The sequence below is a fragment of the Erinaceus europaeus genome, chromosome 14 (genome assembly GCF_950295315.1).
Source record: "Erinaceus europaeus chromosome 14, mEriEur2.1, whole genome shotgun sequence".
Classification (NCBI taxonomy): Eukaryota; Metazoa; Chordata; class Mammalia; order Eulipotyphla; family Erinaceidae; genus Erinaceus; species Erinaceus europaeus.
In genome coordinates, this window is record NC_080175.1 from 83646230 (window position 1) to 83664540 (window position 18311).

At 40.6% G+C, this 18311-nt stretch overlaps 1 protein-coding gene across 1 annotated transcript in view; it reads left to right on the forward strand.

The window, feature by feature from the left end:
• The first annotated feature begins 1618 nt into the window (after positions 1-1618).
• Positions 1619-18311, forward strand: part of PROS1 (protein S) — a 74699-nt gene continuing 58006 nt past the window's right edge. The window contains exons 1-2 of the mRNA XM_007532541.3: positions 1619-1879; positions 18112-18269. Coding sequence (XP_007532603.1) covers positions 1804-1879; positions 18112-18269 — 234 coding nt within the window. The 5' untranslated portion in view covers positions 1619-1803. The remainder of the gene's footprint in view (positions 1880-18111; positions 18270-18311) is intronic.

Genomic DNA, 18311 nt, shown 5'->3' on the forward strand with positions numbered 1-18311 from the left:
GGGAACCTCATGCTTGAGAATTTGATGTTTTTACCCACTGCACTACGTATGGTTCCGTAGCCCTCATGTCCACTTGGTCGATTCCAAATTATATTCCTCCATGAGGATAATTTCTGGAACCATCCATTCCACCCCGGTTCCATGGCTGCCAGTTCTTAGCAACATCGCCCCGCCAGATATTCGTCGGGATGCGGCATCATCTAAGTTCATTTTCCACGTCGACCGGACCTGCCAATATACGCGGATATCTTCGCCCACCCTGTGCAAAGCTTGACATCTCGTCACCCAATCTGGTCCCCTACGCCTACACTGAACTTCTCTGTTCCAGACTCTTGGAAACAGAGTTGGCAGTCAGCTGAGGTCAAGAACAAACACCTCATCACAGACCCCTGCAAGCGTCAACCCGGCTTTGCCCTAGCACGTTATGACTGGGCCCTCCTCAATCGCTATGGAACAGGCCATGACCGTTGCGCGTTATGTTCCATCGCTGGGGAGCCAGAGACGACCCGAACTGCCCCTGCGGCTCCAGACAGACTATGACCCACATAGTCAACGACTGCCACCTCTCCAGATTCAAAGGAGGTCTCGAAACTTTTCATCAGGCTCAACTTGATGTTGTTGACTGGCTACGGAAGAAGGGCAAATGCTAGAAGAAGAAGAACTGCACTACATAGTGAGTGCTATAGTTGTTTTTCCTCTTTCTCTCTTTTTGTCTAATTTTAATTATTAAAACTTTTTTCTTTTTTCTTTTATCTTAATTTGTTGGATAGAGACAGCCAGAAACAAAGGGGGAAAAGATAGAGAGGGAAAGAGACACCTGCTGCCCTGCTTCACCACCTGCAAAGCTTTCCCCCTGCAGGTGGGGACCAGGGGCTTGAACCCGGGCCCTTGTACATTGTAACATGTGAGCTCAACCAGGTGCCCCTCCACCTGTCCCCCTCTTTTTGTCTGTATTATTTAATTGACTGATTTAATGATAAAGCCAGTCACACCCAGGACACCACTCCACCCAGGTATTAACTTTGTTGTGGAAACCCAGGGTCTGTGCTCCATCCATTGAGCCTGGCCCAGAAGTCTGCTCTGTTTTTTGTTTGTTTGTGTTTTTTTCTTTTAAACACCATACATGAGAGAATCTCAGCGGCAAAACATATGCGGATGGTCACAACTTTTCCATTTGTTTCTGTTTTGTTTCTACTGTCTGCATTTACTGTAGCCTTCCCAGTGCCCTTATTTACATCTTGATTTTGGTTAATATCCTCACCTCTCAAGATTTCCCTTCTAAACCTAACTATTTTTGCCTTTTTTTTTTTTTTTTCAGTCATTAAAGTTCTCTTGGCCACTCAGCCTTCCATCCCAGCTCCCGGGGAGATTTCTCTGGCTGTGTTTGTCCTTCCCCTCGGTAAACTTCATTGTCAGTTGAGGAGGAAGGGAAACTCTGGAGTTGGGGAATGGGCAAGGAAGGATGTTTGCAGTGTGTTGATAGGCCTCCAACACCCTCCCAGAGCCCAGCCTCCAACTCTGAAAAGCTTCCTGGAAATGTCCTAGCGATCACTTCCCAAGTCTGTGGCTGGGGGCTGGGTGCTGGGAGCGGGCGCTCCCCCCACCCCCTCTCCTCCCCCCACCCCCATCCCCACCCAGACTCCCGCTGTTCTGCCCTGGGGCAGCCTCTCCAGTGCCTGCGCCACAGTCCTGGGAGAGCCGCGGGGAGACTCGCAGCTCCGCGGGGCACGGGCTCTCAGCTCCGGGCTGTGACCACGCTCTGCTCCCCTGCGCTGCGCTGCACTGTGTGCGGGCCGCTTCGTGATGAGGGTCCTGGGTGGGCGCTGCGGGGTGCTGCTGGCATGCCTCGCCTTAGTACTTCCCGTCTCGGAGGCCAACTGTGAGTAACCTAGAGCGTCGCATCTTCCCGTTTTCCCAGGCTGACCTATGAGCGCCAGAGGTAGTTTTCATTTCTAGGATTGTTGCTTTCTGGAAAGTTTCCCTGAAGTCCTGACAAGCTGATGGAAGCTGCCCTGAATCTAACGGGCGACTGTGTAATGGTGGGGCAGGTCAATATTTGCCTTAATCTGGACATCACGTGTTGATTACAAGACAGAGCCTCCCGGGAGGATTTAGAACACCTGTCCATTTGCACCCCAAAGGCTAAAAAGTTCCCAAAGGACAGGCGTGAGTATATTCCATAAGAATTCAGAGGAATAGGCAACCCCCTTAGCCATCCCTTTGTACAAGAGCCTTTTTCCTACCAACACCCCTTCCTATAACCTTACCTCCCTTTTGCAATGTCTGGACTTTGAGCTTGGTTTGCTTATCTCAACATTGACAAATGAATTGTTGTGGGATGACTGTGGGTTTACAGACCTGTGGACAGATGCTATTTTCTAACCTTGAAATCAAAGGACAGTTCAGACTAACTTTTCTCAGATCATTTTGTACTGAGGATTTTTGAAATGGAGAGCCACTGGTCTGAGCTAGGTTTTTAAAATATATACATTATCTTTGTATTTTCAGCTCTTTATGGTCCCTTACTTTGAGTCAAGGCAGGAGACTGAGTTTTCTCTGAAAAACGTGAGGTATAACAAGACATTTAGTGTATTTTCATTGTCATTTAGTTGGTATGCAAAAGTTTAAACATGCTCATTGATTAAACATACTGCAGCTATGTCTTATTCTCAGGAAATGGCATGGGAGAGATAAACTAAATTTTGGTTACTTAAATTTCCAACGAGGATTTATTTTATTTTGAAGATTTTATTTATTTATTTATTTATGAGAAAAATAGAAGGAGTGAGAGAAAGAGACATAGATTACTCTGGTACATGTGCTGCTGGGGATAGAACTCAGTACTATATGTTTGAGAGTGCAATGTTTTATCTACTGTGCCACCTCCTGAACCACCCAATGTAGATTTTATAAGGACATCAATTTAAGAAGAATTAAATAGAATTTGCTAACGTCCCATTAGTTTTTTATTAATTAGTTATCAGGATGAATAGGATGTTTGAACATTCTCATTGAAAGACTAGCAAAACATTCCTTATTGCATTTATTCTGAAGAGTTGTAATAGAACTTTTAATGTTCAAATTACTATTATTCAACTTATTTGTAGTGTGTAGTAGGCTAACTATATCTATATAGAGCTCGTTATCTATATAGTTCATTAGGACAGTTAAGTAATTGTCTAGTAACTAATGCTTTAGAGAGATGAAAGAAAACGTGGTTTGCCACACTAGCTGCTTATCATCATAGGGTTGTGTTATGTTCTTCATTTTATAGAGAGTACATTTTCTTGTATTTATTTATTTATTTATTTGTTTGTTTTTATTATCTTTATTTATTGGATAGAGACAGCTAGAAATCTAAAGGGTGATGGAGAGGGAGACAGACAGAGAGACACCTGTAGCACTGCTTCACCACTCACAAAGCTTTACCCCTGCAGGTGGGGACTGGGGGCTCAAACCCAGGTCCTTGAGTACTGTAACATGTGCGCTCAACCGGGTTCGCCACCACCCGGCCCCGAGATTACATTTTTATAGGATCTAAGCAAAGAGTGTATCTTGGTCAACTGATGAGAAAATTCAAGTAGGATGAGATTTTTTTACTCTTTAAGTATTTTACCTCTAATTCACTGTTCAGTTCATAGAAATACAGTTCTATATAAAGCAAAAAGTTGCCAAACCATTGTTTTAGTTTTGAGAGAGTAAGAATCTAGAGGGGAACTGGGGAATGGTGCGCCTGGTTGAGTGCACACAGTACTAAGCTCTAGGACCTGCATAGGGATGTGGTTGGAGCCCCAGAAGCATCACAGGGATGCAGGTTTGCAAGTATCTTTCTCTCTCCTTCTCTATTTCCCCCTTCTCTCTCAATTTCTCTTTGTCCTATCCAATAAAATGGAAAGAAAAAAATATGTCAGCCAGGAATAGTGGATTTGTAGGCCCAGTGATAACCCTGGAGAAAAACAAAAACAAAAACATTTAGCTTGAAGGTTGGTGGTGGCACATCTGGTTGAGCACACAGATTATAATGCACAAGGAAATAAATAATATCATCTAGCTCAATATCTTTTTTTTTTAATAATAAAGAAATTGTATCTACATGACTGAATGGCATGCTAACAGCCATTCTAGGGAAACTAGGAACTTGGGTGTTTGATAAGGTGATAAGTAGGAACTTGTGTGTTAGGACTTGTTATAAGATGACTTTTAAGATCAACTTAACTGTCTTTCTTGGTTTCAAATTTGAGCTAATACTCATGTCTTCCTCTTTTACTATCCAGTTTTTACTTCTATACGTCTCTAGCTTTTAAGTAGCCTCTTGTGGTTTTATTTGTTTTGGCCTGCTCAATTAAATGAACCACATTCTTATTCACCAAGAATTTCATCCTTGCTATTTCTATCTATGGATGTTTATGCCACACCCCCACCCCCATTTTTCTCTTAGAATTTCTGCTGTGTTCAATAATTACTCTGGTGGGAGTTGTTGTCCTCCCAGTATAATCTCTCTTTTTCTTTCCTTCCTTCCTTCCTTCCTTCCTTCCTTCCTTCCTTCTTTCCTTCCTTCCTTCCTTCCTTCCGACTCAGTGGGCAATATGAGTACCCCTTCTAGATGTGTTCCTCCCTGCTTTTTCAAATGCTAAATGGGAGGGATAAGAACAAAAATTGAGAATAAGTTGTTGAACTTGTTTCTTAAGCCTACCACAAAATAAGTCCTACAAGTTGGTGGCTTAAACAATAGAGTTTATTATCTCAGTTCTAGAGACTTAGCAGTTTGAGATTAATGTGTCAGCAGGGATAGTTCCCTCTGAGGGTTGTGGGGAAGAATCTGTTCCATGCTCCTCTCCTATTTTCTGGTGGCCTCTGATTCCTTGGCTTGTAGATAGACTCGCCCCCACCCCAAGCATTTTCATCATCTTCCTTTTGTACATGTCTGTCTCTGTTCCAGATTTCTGATTTTGATAAGGACACCATCCTTATGAAACTCTTTTTAACTTGATCATCTGCAAAGTTCCTTTTCTAAGTGAGCTCATATTCACAAATAACAGGAATTAAAATTTTACGATTCTTTTTTTTAAATCTTTTTTATTGTTGTTGTATTTATTATTGCTGTTGTTGTTGATGTTATCATTGTTGAGTAGGACAGAGAAATGCAGAGAGGAAGGGGAAGACAGAGGGGAAGAGAGAAAGATAGACACCTGTAGACGTGCTTCACCGCCTGTGAAACGACTCCCCTGCAGGTGGGGAGCCGGGGGCTCGAACCGGGATCCTTGGGCCTATCCTTGCGCTTCACACCATGTGTGCTTAACCCACTGCGCTATCGCCCGTCTCCCAAAATTTCACCATTATTAGAAGGAAGAAAACCAGCCCTGTCACTCACTAAATATCAAACCATTATAAGTATGTTTTCCACTTCTACCTTTACATTGTGTGTGAACTTTGATTTTAATTTTATTTATTTTTTATTTTTTGCTTTCACGGTTATTGCTGGGCCTCAGTGCCTGCACTAGTAATCCACTTTCCTGGAGGCCATTTTTTTTCCCATTTTGTTGCCCATGTTGTCATTTAATGATGTTGTTGTTGGATAGGGCAGAGAGAAATCTAGAGAGGAGGGGAGATGGAGAGGGGAAGAGAAAGATAGACCTGCTTCACCACTTGTAAAGCGCCCACTCCCCCCCCACCCCCCCCCCCCCCGCAAGGTGGGGAACCAGGGGCTTGAGCCTAGCTCTTTATGCTGGTCCTTGCACTTTGCGTCATGTGCGCGCGTAACCCTCTGCGCTACTGCCCAGCCTCCAGCTTTGGTTTTGAAGAAATAGATTGGCTGGGGGTGGGAGGGTGAGTAGATAGCATATAGCAAAGATAGCAAAGAGACTTTTATGCCTGAGGCTCTATAAAGTTCCTGGTTCAATCCCATGTACCATCATAAACCAGAACTGAGTAGTGCTCTGGTTAAGAAAGAAAAGAAAGAAATAGTGCTTTTTGTACTTTTAGAAATTTATCCCAATGAAGTCTTTGTAGTTGCTTCTTTAGTTTGTTTTAATTTTGTGGGATTTATTGTTTATTTATTTTATCATCTCCAGGTCTTTACGGCTCTGGGCTGACTTTTTTTTTTTGAGAGGCAGAGACAGAGGGAAAGAGAGGAGGACACCACAGTATGGACGTTTCCTCCAATGCAGTGGGGACCAAGTTTCAGCATGAAAAAGTAGGCACTGTCTCAAGTAAGCTTTCTTGCTGCCCTGTTAGATTTATCTAATTTTTATTATTTTTCCTCTGAGGTAATATCTGTTATATCATTATAATTTTCAGGAGAGTAAACCTCTTTGAAAGTAAGTTGTTACACCATGGCTCTCTGCCCCCTTCTCGTCTTTTGAATTATTTTACAATATGAGAAGACATGTCAATGCTATTTAATGCATTCCAAGTTTTTGTCTCAGATGGGATTAGATGCCAAGCCAACTGACTAAAGCTGACCCCATTACCTGGCAGTACATAGAATGAAATCAGCATTATTAATACACTTAAATGCCTCTCAGTGTTACATTTTGATTGTTGTATAAGAAATCACACAAAATTGCTATCTTACAACAGTACAGTTTATCTTCTGGTTACATAGTATGGGGAGCCACGGGGGACAACATAGTGAGAAAACCAAATGCAAATCCAAAGGCATAAGGCTGAAATCAAGGGTTCCAACTACAGCTGAAATCTCATTTGCAGCTTGGAGTCTTCTAGATTTATTAATTATTGGCAGCTATGGAACTTGAACGTCTTCACTCCTGAAGACTTACATGGTCCCTACTACATGACCCTCCTAACAACATGGAAGTTGGTGTCTTTATTTATTTATTTATTTATTTATTGGCTTCTAAACATTGACTACACTAACACTTTTTGTCTTTTCTATTTCTGTGACCTGAAGCTTGTAAACAAGATTCATGGTCTGGAAATATCCATATCTGTTTTTCCGACTAATCTTTCCCTGCCTTTCTTTCCAAAAAGGACCATGCCTGTGTTCTCTTCATATGAGAGTCCCTCATGTGGAAGACACTTTCTTTTTTTTTTTTTCCTCCAGGGTTATTGCTGGGCTGGGTGCCTGCACCATGAATCCACTGCTCCTGGAGGCCTTTTTTCCCCCCTTTTGTTGCCCTTGTTGTAGCCTCGTTGTGGTTATTACTATTGCCATTGTTGATGTTGTTCGTTGTTGGATAGGACAGAGAGAAATGGAGAGAGGAGGGGAAGACAGAGAGGGGGAGAGAAAGACAGACACCTGCAGACCTGCTTCACCGCCTGTGAAGCGACTCCCCTGCAGGTGGGGAGCCGGGGGCTCGAACCGGTCCCTGCGCTTTGCACCACATGCGCTTAACCCACTGCGCCACCGCCCCACCCCCTGAAGACACTTTCTTTTCTCTAGCTATTCTAGATGACCTAGCTAGTGGATCCTCAAGCTGGGTACTTGAGACTTTTATTTTTGGTTGTTGGGAGAGTCATGGATTAGCATAGTAGGTAAAGTTTTCTAGGACATCGACTTTCATTACATTTGATGATAATTTAGAAAATTATTTTCTAGTGGTCCAGGAGGTGGCGCAGTGGATAAGGCTTTGGACACTCAAGCATGAAGTCCCAAGTTCAATCCCCAGCAGCACATGTACCACTCTGGTTCTTTCTCTTTCTCCTATCATTTCTCATGAATAAATAAATAAATAAATTACTTTCTCTATTCTTATTCTATACTATTCTAAATATATCTAGAGTTCTTTGTTTTTGCTTTTGCTTTCCTGATTTTTTTTAATTGAAGAAAAAAAATACTGTACCGTATGTATCTATGTGGGATATTATTTACTTAGTTCTCTGTTCTTGCTAGAGTTGTTTGATTTTTAGATTCAAAGGGTCATATTAGCATATTATTAAATAACCTCTACTATAGGCATTAATTCAGAATTGCCATAATCTTACATTAGGATAAAATTTTCTACTGGAGTGATAACTCTTTAATCTCCAAATCTGCAAATTAATCTCTAAATCACCAAGTCTTAAAGGCTTAGTAAAACAGGAGTTTATTTCTCTATCATATAATGTCTAATGTGGTTTGTATAAATCTAGTCCATCTTTAAGCTACCATATGGCGACATGGCCTTCAATGTCCCTGAGAGAAAATAGAGCCATAGAGGAGATATACTTCCTCTTAACAGGTTTTGCATGGAAGTTACAACTCAGTTCTATGTATGTATTGAATAGCGTCAAGCAAAGAAAGTACACAAAAGACTTAGTCGCATTGTATTCCATTATGAACATTTACCTCAGAAATTAGATGTTTATTCCTCTAGGAGAAGTGTCAATACATACGCCAATTTTATTTCTAGTAACATTTATCCTAAAGTATGATGTTGCTGGAACTGAGTGACATTTATGGCAAGGACAGAGCATGAGGAATAATGTCTGCTGATGTACTTTTGCTTTATTCCTTGAAAGGCTATCGTTTGCTTTCCAGTTTGGGGAATTTGTTTGAATCACTTATCTAACAATGACTTCTCCTTCTTTCAACTGTTGTGGGTTCTTCTTCTCCTTCTCCTCCTCTTTCACCTTCACCTTCTCCTTCTCCTTGTCCTCCTTCACCTTCTCCTTCTCCTTCTCTTCCTCCTACCCCTCCCCCTCCTCGTCCTTCTTTTTATTCTCTTACTAGGATCATAATGTAACTGGGGAAGGAGTGTAAGTCCTGTTCAATAAACTAAAAAGAAGCTGTAAAAAAGGAAAAAGACCTTTTCCTTTCCATAGTAGTAAAAGTAGTGGTATTTGTTTTCTGCATGGCAAGATTTTAAGTGCTATTTCCACCTACCCACCCCGCCACACATACACATTCATATGCTGAAATAATAATTCCCAGTTGTGACTATATTTGGAAAGAGCACTCTAAGAATTAAGTAAGGTTAAATGAGGCCTTAAGGGCAGTACCTTGTTCTATGGTCAATATCCTTATAAGAAGGAATACTCTTTTAGTACACAAGCATGTATGCATTGAGGAAAGGGCAAGAATGCAAATTTTTCAAATTAGGAAAAAAGAGTTTTACCTGGGAACTGAATCTTCTAGAACCTTGATTTCGGATTTTCCAACCTGAAACCGTAACAAGACAAACATCTAGTTACTTAAGTCTTATGACTTGTGGTTTCTTGTTAGAGTCATGCATACAGATGAACTTTTCTTTATTTCCTTTATATTTACTTATTTATTTTTTACAGGCAGATGAATTTTGGTGTTTATTGTGGCTGTACTCTGAGCTTACTGCTTCATATATGTTAGTGTATACTATAACTTTTTTTTATAATTTTTTTTGACAATTTAAAAAAAATATTTTATTCCTTTTTTGTTGCCCTTGTTTTATTGTTGTAGTTATTGTTTTTGTATTGATGTTGTTGTTTGGATAGGACAGAGAGAAATGGAGAGAAGAGGGGAAGACAGAGAGAGGGAGAGAAAGATAGACACCTGCAGACCTGCTTCACCACCTGTGAAGCGACTCCTCTGCAGGTGGGGATCTGGGGGCTCGAACTGGGGACCTTAAGCCAGTCCTTGTGCTTTGTGCCATGTGCGCTTAACCCGCTGCGCTATCGCCTGACTTCCTTTTTACTTTTTAAAAAATTTTTAAATTATCTTTACTTATTGGGTCGAGACAGTCAGAAATCGGGAGGGAAGGGAGGGATAGAGAGGAAGAGAGACACCTGCAGCACTGCCTCACCATTCATGAAGCTTTCCTCCTGCAGGTGAGGACTGGGGGACTGGAAGCTGGGTCCTTGTGCATTGTAACATGTGCGCTCTACCAGGTGCACTACTGCCTGGCCTCCCAATCATTTTCTTTACTTTTCTTAAAAAACTATCAATTTATCCCATTGATATTTAAACTATGTATTGACAGAACCTCTTAGAAAGTCAATAGGAATCCCAAGAGAATTAGTAGAAATTGTATGAGATTATAAACACCTAGTCAAGCAATATTCCAAATAGTCTTATTTCCACATATCTTCTGAAAATTATAATATCCTGATAGTTGAAACCAGTGAGACCTAGTGTCTCTATAAATTCTCTAAGTATACATCAATTTGTCTATTGAGGAGATCCGGAAGACAGTAACGTAACTAAGTCAATTCTTTTATTGCTGCCTTTAAAAATACTCAGCAACTGCTTGCTTGTTGCTTTCTCAAGCACGGGCATAGGCACAGACCAATGAACTAATAACATTAATTGATGCCATCTTCACAAATTAGGTCAAAGAAAACAAACAAGACATTTTCTGTTCTCTTAACTTTTTGGTATGTGACATCAAATCAGTGTTTTGGCAGCCTAGTATGTAGGAGACAAAGAAAGTTGTCTGTGTGGATATTTCACTGCATGTCTAAAAGAGACCTTAGCCTCAGTAAATAAAGCCAATTTTTTTTTCTTTATGTGGTAGTGAAGAGAAGAAAAGAAAGAGCTCTAGAAAGTTTCTCTTAATATCTTGCCAAAATCTGATCTGAGTTCCTCCAAATAAAATAACAAATTAGAGAAGAAATAATGAGTGAAGAGTTCCCCCCCTGCATAATAAAAGGCATATTCTGTCTTTTTGATAGAGTACCTGTTATTTGGAAGGAACAGTTCAATGTATTACTTTCTCCAGCTTTGGTTAAACCAAATGTTTTAATAGTAGATAGTGGGATGATCCCTCCCCATTTTTATAAACTAGGAGCTGATAAATAAAGTTAAAATTAAATCTTAGGTTAAGGAGAGGTTCACTTCACTTCTGTTGCAGTTTAACAGTTCAGGCTTTCTTTGTCTACTCACTTATCGATCTGTTTCATCATGGTTCCATTTTTAAATGCCCCAATGACTTTTCTTTTTTTTTCCTTTTTTTTTTTTTTTTTTTTTGCACCACCTGCTCTTACCTGCTTCGCTACCTCTGGACTCCCAGGCATGAAATTCTTTTGCATAACCATTGTGCTGTCTCCCCAGCCATTACTTGCTCTAGATCTTAGGATACTTGAGTTTTTAAAAATATCCCTAGTCAACCTATTTATTGCTAAGACCTCTTGCAGGACAGAGGCATAGTTAACTTTTTTTTTAAGGTATTAACTTATGAGAGAGTGACATGTCATATGTATGTGTGTGTGTGTGTGTGTGTGTGTGTGTGTGTGTTCAGAGAGGGGGGAGAGAGGGAACAAGCCACACTGGAAGATCAACTCTCTCACATGTGATACTACATTGCGTTTAAGACCTCAGACTTGAAATTCCAATGCTTAATCCATTGTATCACCTCCCAGGCAATATATAGTTTACCTTTTTTTTTTTTTTTCCTCCTCCAGGCTTATTGCTGGGCTCGGTGCCTGCACCATGAATCCACCGCTCCTGGAGGCCATTTTTTTTTTCCCCCTTTTTGTTGCCCTTGTTGTAGCTTCATTGTGGTTATTGCCCTTGTTGACGCAATTCGTTATTGGATAGGACAGAGAGAAATGGAGAGAGGAGGGGAAGACAGAGAGGGGGTGAGAAAGACAGACACCTGCAGACCTGCTTCACCGCCTGTGAAGCGACTCCCCTGCAGGTGGGGAGCCGGGGGCTCGAACCGGGATCCTTATGCCGGTCCCTGCGCTTTGTGCCACATGCGCTTAACCTGCTGCGCCACCGCCCGACCCCTATAGTTTACCTTTACAGAATCCTTTTCTCCAGAATATTTCTAACCTCCAGTATAATCTGAGAAGAATCAGTTGTCAGGTAGTATGGTCCTCAGTATGAAAAGAACTGTGAAATTCAGAGAAAAGCAAGTGCTAAGACATCGCTCTTAAAACAAAAAATGTGGGGAGTCGGGCTGTAGCGCAGCGGGTTAAGCGCAGGTGGCGCAAAGCACAAGGACCGGCATAAGGATCCCGGTTCGAACCCCGGCTCCCCACCTGCAGGGGAGTCGCTTCACTGGCGGTGAAGCAGGTCTGCAGGTGTCTGTCTTTCTCTCTCCCTCTCTGTCTTCCCCTCCTCTCTCCATTTCTCTCTGTCCTATCCAATAACGAATTGCCTCAACAAGGGCAATAACCACAACGAAGCTACAACAAGGGCAACAAAAGGGAATAAATAAATAAAATAAATATTAAAAAAAGGGCAACAAAAGGGAATAAATATTTTTAAAAAAATTTAAAAAAATGTGTTCAAAAACTGTAACACATAGACAGTGTTAATTTCTTATAGTGAACACACTTTTCTGAAAATGGGTAATAATCCTACAGGCAGATTAATCCTTATTTAAAATCTGTTTTCAGTTTTCCTTAGTATTTTTAAAATCTAATTCACGTAAGGTTTAACCCATCACATGAATGAAAATATATAAAAAATTGCATTAGTGTATGGCAGCAGATATTTAACTGTTATGTTGCAAATAATACAGTATTTGGTGTTCCCACTGTTGCCGAACTGTGCTGCAGAAAGAGTGATCACATTGAATCTTAATTCATCAGGGTCATGTTCCATAAACTTTTTTTTAAATCTATTTAAATTTTTTTTTTCTTTTACACCAGAGCACTGCTTGACTCTGGCTTATGGTGCAGGAGATTGAACCTGGGACTTTGGAGCCTTAGACATGAGAGTCTCTTTGCATAACCTTTAGCTCTCTACCACACACCTCCCTTTTTTCTTTCTTCTTTCATTTTTATTTTCATACAGAGGGTAAAAGACAGAAAAGGAAAGAGACAGAAAGAGTGATAAGGGTAGTCTGGCGGTAGCACAGCGGGTTAAGCACATGTGGTGCAAAGCGCAAGGATCCGTGTAAGGATCCCGGTTCGAGCCCCGGCTCCCCACCTGCAGGGGAGTGGCTTCACAGGCGGTGAAGCAGGTCTGCAGGTGTCTGCCTTTCTCTCCTTCTCTCTGTCTTCCCCTCCTCTCTCCATTTCTCTCTGTCCTATCCAACAATGACAATAATAACTACAACAACAAAACAGCAAGGCAACAAAAGGGAATAAATAAATAAATAAATAGTTTTAAAAAAAAGAAAGAGTGATAGGGAGAAAGATGAAAGACACCTCAGTACTTGCTTCACCCCCTTGTGAAGTTCCTCCTGCGTGTAGCACTCTCCTGTGGTGGCCAGGGCCTAGAATCTGGGTCTCTGCACATGACTAAGGTGCATTCTACCTTAAAGGTGAGGGTCTGTTATCTGCAAGTCTTTTCTTCTCAGGTGATGACTAAGGAAAGCTCACCATTTCCAGAGTTGAGACATATGAGGCACAATTTCTCAAACTATTATGAAGTAGTTTATTTGTATATTGAAAGCTATTTTCCCTGACCCTGTCCCACACTCAAGGAGAAACAAAAGATTCAATCACTGCCAAATAAAATGCTGGCCAAAGACTTTCTTCTTTGACACATTCCGTTAGGGGCTGTTCTTTCAATTTTGAAATGCCTGATAAGATCCTGGAGAAAGGAGAGACAGGAAATTAAATTATACTTAAAATTCAGAGGTAGTTATATGAGAATACACTTGCAAAGGCCAAGAAAGCAAAATGGAAGAGGTCATAAGATGAATTCTCTTAAAACTTGGACCTTCTTCCATCGGCTACCTCACACTCATCTAACTGATTAGTTTGGGGCAACCTGACATCTGTGATCCTTCTTACCCAGAACAGAGGGTAACAAGTTTGAACATTTAAATAGAGATGGGGTCCTGGGGAAATAACATTCCTCTCCTTTGGCCAAAGTGGAACTGAGTTGAACAGTGAGGAATTTTCCTGTGAACAGCGACCATTTTTCTTTTTTTTTTCTTTCTTGTCTTCATAATGAAATACCAATTATCAATAAGGTACTTTTTTGTGATATAAGACAATCAAATTTCTGCTCCCCAAAACTAGGTTTTGTCTCACAGAAAAAACGGGGGGGGGGGCAACATGTGAAGTCTCTGAAGATAATTCCAAAGGAAATTTGCAGGAAATATTTGAACAGTGGTTATATTATGGCTTTTTGTCCAACCTGCTATGGGATGTATTGCCACTATTACAATAAAAAGATGACTTGAGTAAGTTTAAAAAATCAGACATTTTCAGCCATATGCTTTTATTTTTTTTTAAAAAAATATCTATTTATTTATTGGATAGAGACAGACAGAAACCGAGAGGGCAGAGGGAGAGAGAGAGAGAGAGAGAGAGTCAGAGAGACACCTGCAGCCTTGCTTCACCACTTGGCAAAGCTTTCCTCCTGCAGGTGGGGAATGGAGGATCGAATCTAGGTCCTTGCACATTGTAATGTGTGCACTCAACAAGGAACATCACTACTCGGCTCCTATACTTTTAATCCTTTACTACCAAGGCTATTGCTGGGGTTTACTGCCAGCAATTACAACTCTGTTCCTGGTGGCTATTTTCATTTCTTTTCTCTAGATAGAGGTTGAGAAACAGAGAGAGATAAGAGAGATACCACAATCACTTGTAAAGATCTCCCCACTTCTGTCACTTTTATACAGTAGACAGGGTTCACACTGTGGTCCTTCTACATGGTACTATGTGTACACTATTGGATGAATCACTTCCAAACCTTCTCAGTTATACTTTAATTTTCCAAAGCAGTTATTGGGGGGAAATAATGGCTTATAGGACAGTTGTTGACCTCAGTCATACTATTATTCTTTTTTTTTTAATATTTATTTATTCTCTTTTGTTGCCCTTGTTGTTTTATTGTTGTAGTTATTGATGCCATCCTTGTTGGATAGGACAGAGAGAAATGGAGAGAGAAGGGGAAGATAGAGAGGGGGAGAGAAAGATAGACACCTGCAGACCTGCTTCACCGCCTGTGAAGCGACTCCCCTGCAGGTGGGAAGCCGGGGGCTTGAACCGGGATACCTGCGCCGGTCCTTGTGCTTTGCGCCACCTGTGCTTAACCCGCTGTGCTACCACCCAGCTCCCAGTCATACTATTATTCTTAAAAAAAAAAATGCACACACACATACAAACTCATAACTCAATAATATAACCTAAAATTTATGAACTTAATGTGCTATGTTTCAAGCAACATAGCTGTATTTTAACGAAGAATTTCTTCAAAAACTTGATCCAGAGAAGTGAAATAAATGACTTGTGTCAGTGGGGTGATGCAAAAGAAAATAAATCTTCTGTCTTCAGCTGTATGAACTTGAATTTTGGTTTGTTCATGTATATAATGGGGGTATGACTGTGCATTTAGAAAAATTATGGGACAGGGGTAGATAGAATAATTGTTATGCAAAGATACTCTCATGCCTGAGGCTCAGGTCCCTTGTACTACCATAAGCCAGAGCTGAACAGGTCTCTGGTAAAAAAAAAAAAGAAAGAAAGAAAGAAAATAAGAAGGAAAAAAAGGAAAAGGAAAAAGAGGAAAAAGAAAAGAAAAATGTGATTAACTTCACCAATGTGTCCTGGAATCCCACCTCTCCAGAGTCCTACCCCACTAGGGAAAGATAGATAGATGGATACACCTGTTGACCGACGTCCATGCCCAGTGGAGAAGCAATTACAAAAGCCAGATCTCCCACCTTCTACACTCCAAAAAGAGTTTTGGTTCATACTCCCAGTGGGGGAGAAATGACAGAGGAAAGATTATCAGAGGGCTCTTAATTCCAACTTTATCAGGATCTGGAGAGAGAAGAGGAAAAAGGGACGTTCAGATATAGTAATAGGTGTATGTGTGACTTAGAAAGGAGGAGAAGACAGGACCATGGGAAAAAATTGGCTAGTACACACAAATATGGATAGGCAGTTGTAGAAATAATAGTCGACTCCTCTATCTTCAACCTTAGGAGAACTGCTGTAGTTCTCCCAGTGGAGGGAGTGGGGACACAAAACTCAGGTGGTGGGGATGGTGTGGAGTTGTACTCCTGTTATCTCGTAATTTTGTCTATCAATATTAAATTACTAATACAATAAAAATAAATAAGTAAATAGAAAATAAAACAGTATCTGAGAATAAGAGCAAAAAAAATAAAAAGAAATAGGACAAAAAGATGATAGTGCAAAAACAGATTTAAAATAATATCTTATGTGAGTCGTGATGGGGGTGGACCTGGTTGAATGCACATGTCACAATGTGCAAACCCAGATTCCATCCCCCAGTCCTGACCTGCAGGGGAAAAGCTTTGCGAGTCATGAAGCAGTACTGCAGATGTCTGTCTCTCTCCCTCATTCTCTCTCTCTTACTTTCAATTTCTAGCTGTCTCTATCCAATAAATAAAGATAAAAAAAAAATAAAAATCTTATGTGCCATGATTATTACCATGACAACATTTTAGTGCAGCATTTTAGACAGTCCTGTAGACAACAGGACTTTGAACCAAATTGTCAAAGCATTTTTTAATTATATATCTTGTCTCTTTCTTTTCTTTCTTTTTCGTTTTACATATTTTATTTATTTATGAGAAAGATAGGAGGAGAGAGAAAGACATCACTCTGGCACATGTGCTTCTGGGAATCAAACTTGGGACCTCATGCTTGAGAGTCCAAAGCTTTATCACTGCACCACCTCCCGGACCACTTTCTTGTCTCTTTCTACAGTCCTTTATTTTAAAATTTTAGATCTAAGACATAATATTTATAGCCTTATTTCTTAAAGATTTGCTTACTTACCTTGTGAGTAGAGACAAACAGACCAGAACATTGCAAAGTATTTATGGGAGGTCTAACCATGGTCTTAAAAATGCAAACTATATTCTCTTTTTAAATTAAAAAAAAATTTTTTTTCACCTGCAGACCTGCTTCACCGCTTTTGAAGCGACACCCCTGCAGGTGGGAAACCAGGGATCCTTAACGTCAGTCCGTGTGTCTTGCGCCATGTGCGCTTAACCCACTGTGCTACTGCCCAGCACCCCAGTTTTTTTTTTTAATTGGGGAATTAATGTTTTACATTCAACAGTAATTACAATAGTTTGTACATGCGTAACATTTCCCAGTTTCCCATTTAACAATACAACCCCCACTGGGTCCTCTGAATCCTTCTTGGACCTGTATCTCCCCCCTCCCCCAGTTTTTTTTAATTGCCACCAGGCATATTACTAGGGCTGGATGCCAGCACTACAGAACCACTGCTCCTGGTAGCCATTTTTCCTCCCCCCCTCTTTTTTTCTTTTTAATTAGCTAATACAGAGAGAATTGAGAGAGAGTGGAGATACAGAGAGAGGTAGAGAAAGATAAACACCTGTAGACCTGCCTCACTGCGAGAGAAGTGGACACCCTGCAGGTGGGGAGTGAGGGCTCGAACCCAGGTCCTTGTGCTTGGTAATACATGTGTACTTAACTGCCCCCCCAAACTATATTGTCTATATAGTTATAATAAACATTAAATCTTGTTTGGTACTTTTGACTTCATGCATGAACTTGAATAATTTGTGCAGTTATGTATAACTTACTGTAGCTGTATAACATATTTGCTCTTTGAATTATTAAATTACTGATGTGTTTTTTGAAATTTAACCATACTAATTTTAAATGTTAGTACATTTTTTTAAACTTAAACTTGAACGAACCGAATGCTGACCCATATAGATGTATGCATTTCTTTTTTAACTATTATTTTATTTTATTTTATTTTTACCAGAAGTTCAGCTCTGGCTTATGGTGGAACAGGGGATTGAACCTGGGACTTTGGAGCCTCTGGCATGAGAGTCTGTTTGCATAACCATTATGCTATCTACCCTCCATAAATTATTTTTATTTAATAACTCCAAGGTTATTGCTGGCACTGTGAAGCCACTGCTCCTGGAGGCCATTTTCCTCCATTTTGTTGCCCTTGTTGCTCTTGTTGTTATTTTTGTTATTGTTGTCATTGCTGTCATTGTTGTTGGATAGCACAGAAAGAAATGGAGAGAGGAGGGGAAGATGGGGGGGGGGAGAAAGACACCTGCAGACCTGCTTCACCGCCTGTGAAGGGACCCCCCGCAGATGGGGAGCGGGGGCTGGAACCGGGGTCTTTACACCGGTCTTTGCTTCGTGCCTTATGTGCTTAATCCACTGCACTACCGCCTGACCCCCAAATATTAGTACTTTTAAATACAATGATACCACATACAATTCATATATAGTGATTTTAATTCTCATTTTTAGTAAAATTACATACTTTGGGTAACAAATGGAAGATTTCTTATATAGACTTTATTTTTCCTTTAGTTTTGACAAAGCAGCATGCTTCACAAGTCCTGGCTAGGAAACGTCGTGCAAATTCAATGTTTGAAGAAACCAAAAAGGGTAACCTTGAAAGAGAATGCATTGAGGAGCTGTGCAATAAAGAAGAAGCTAGGGAGGTCTTTGAAAATGAGCCTGAAACGGTAAGAATGCATGAGAACTAGTATGTCAGTACATGCAGAGGT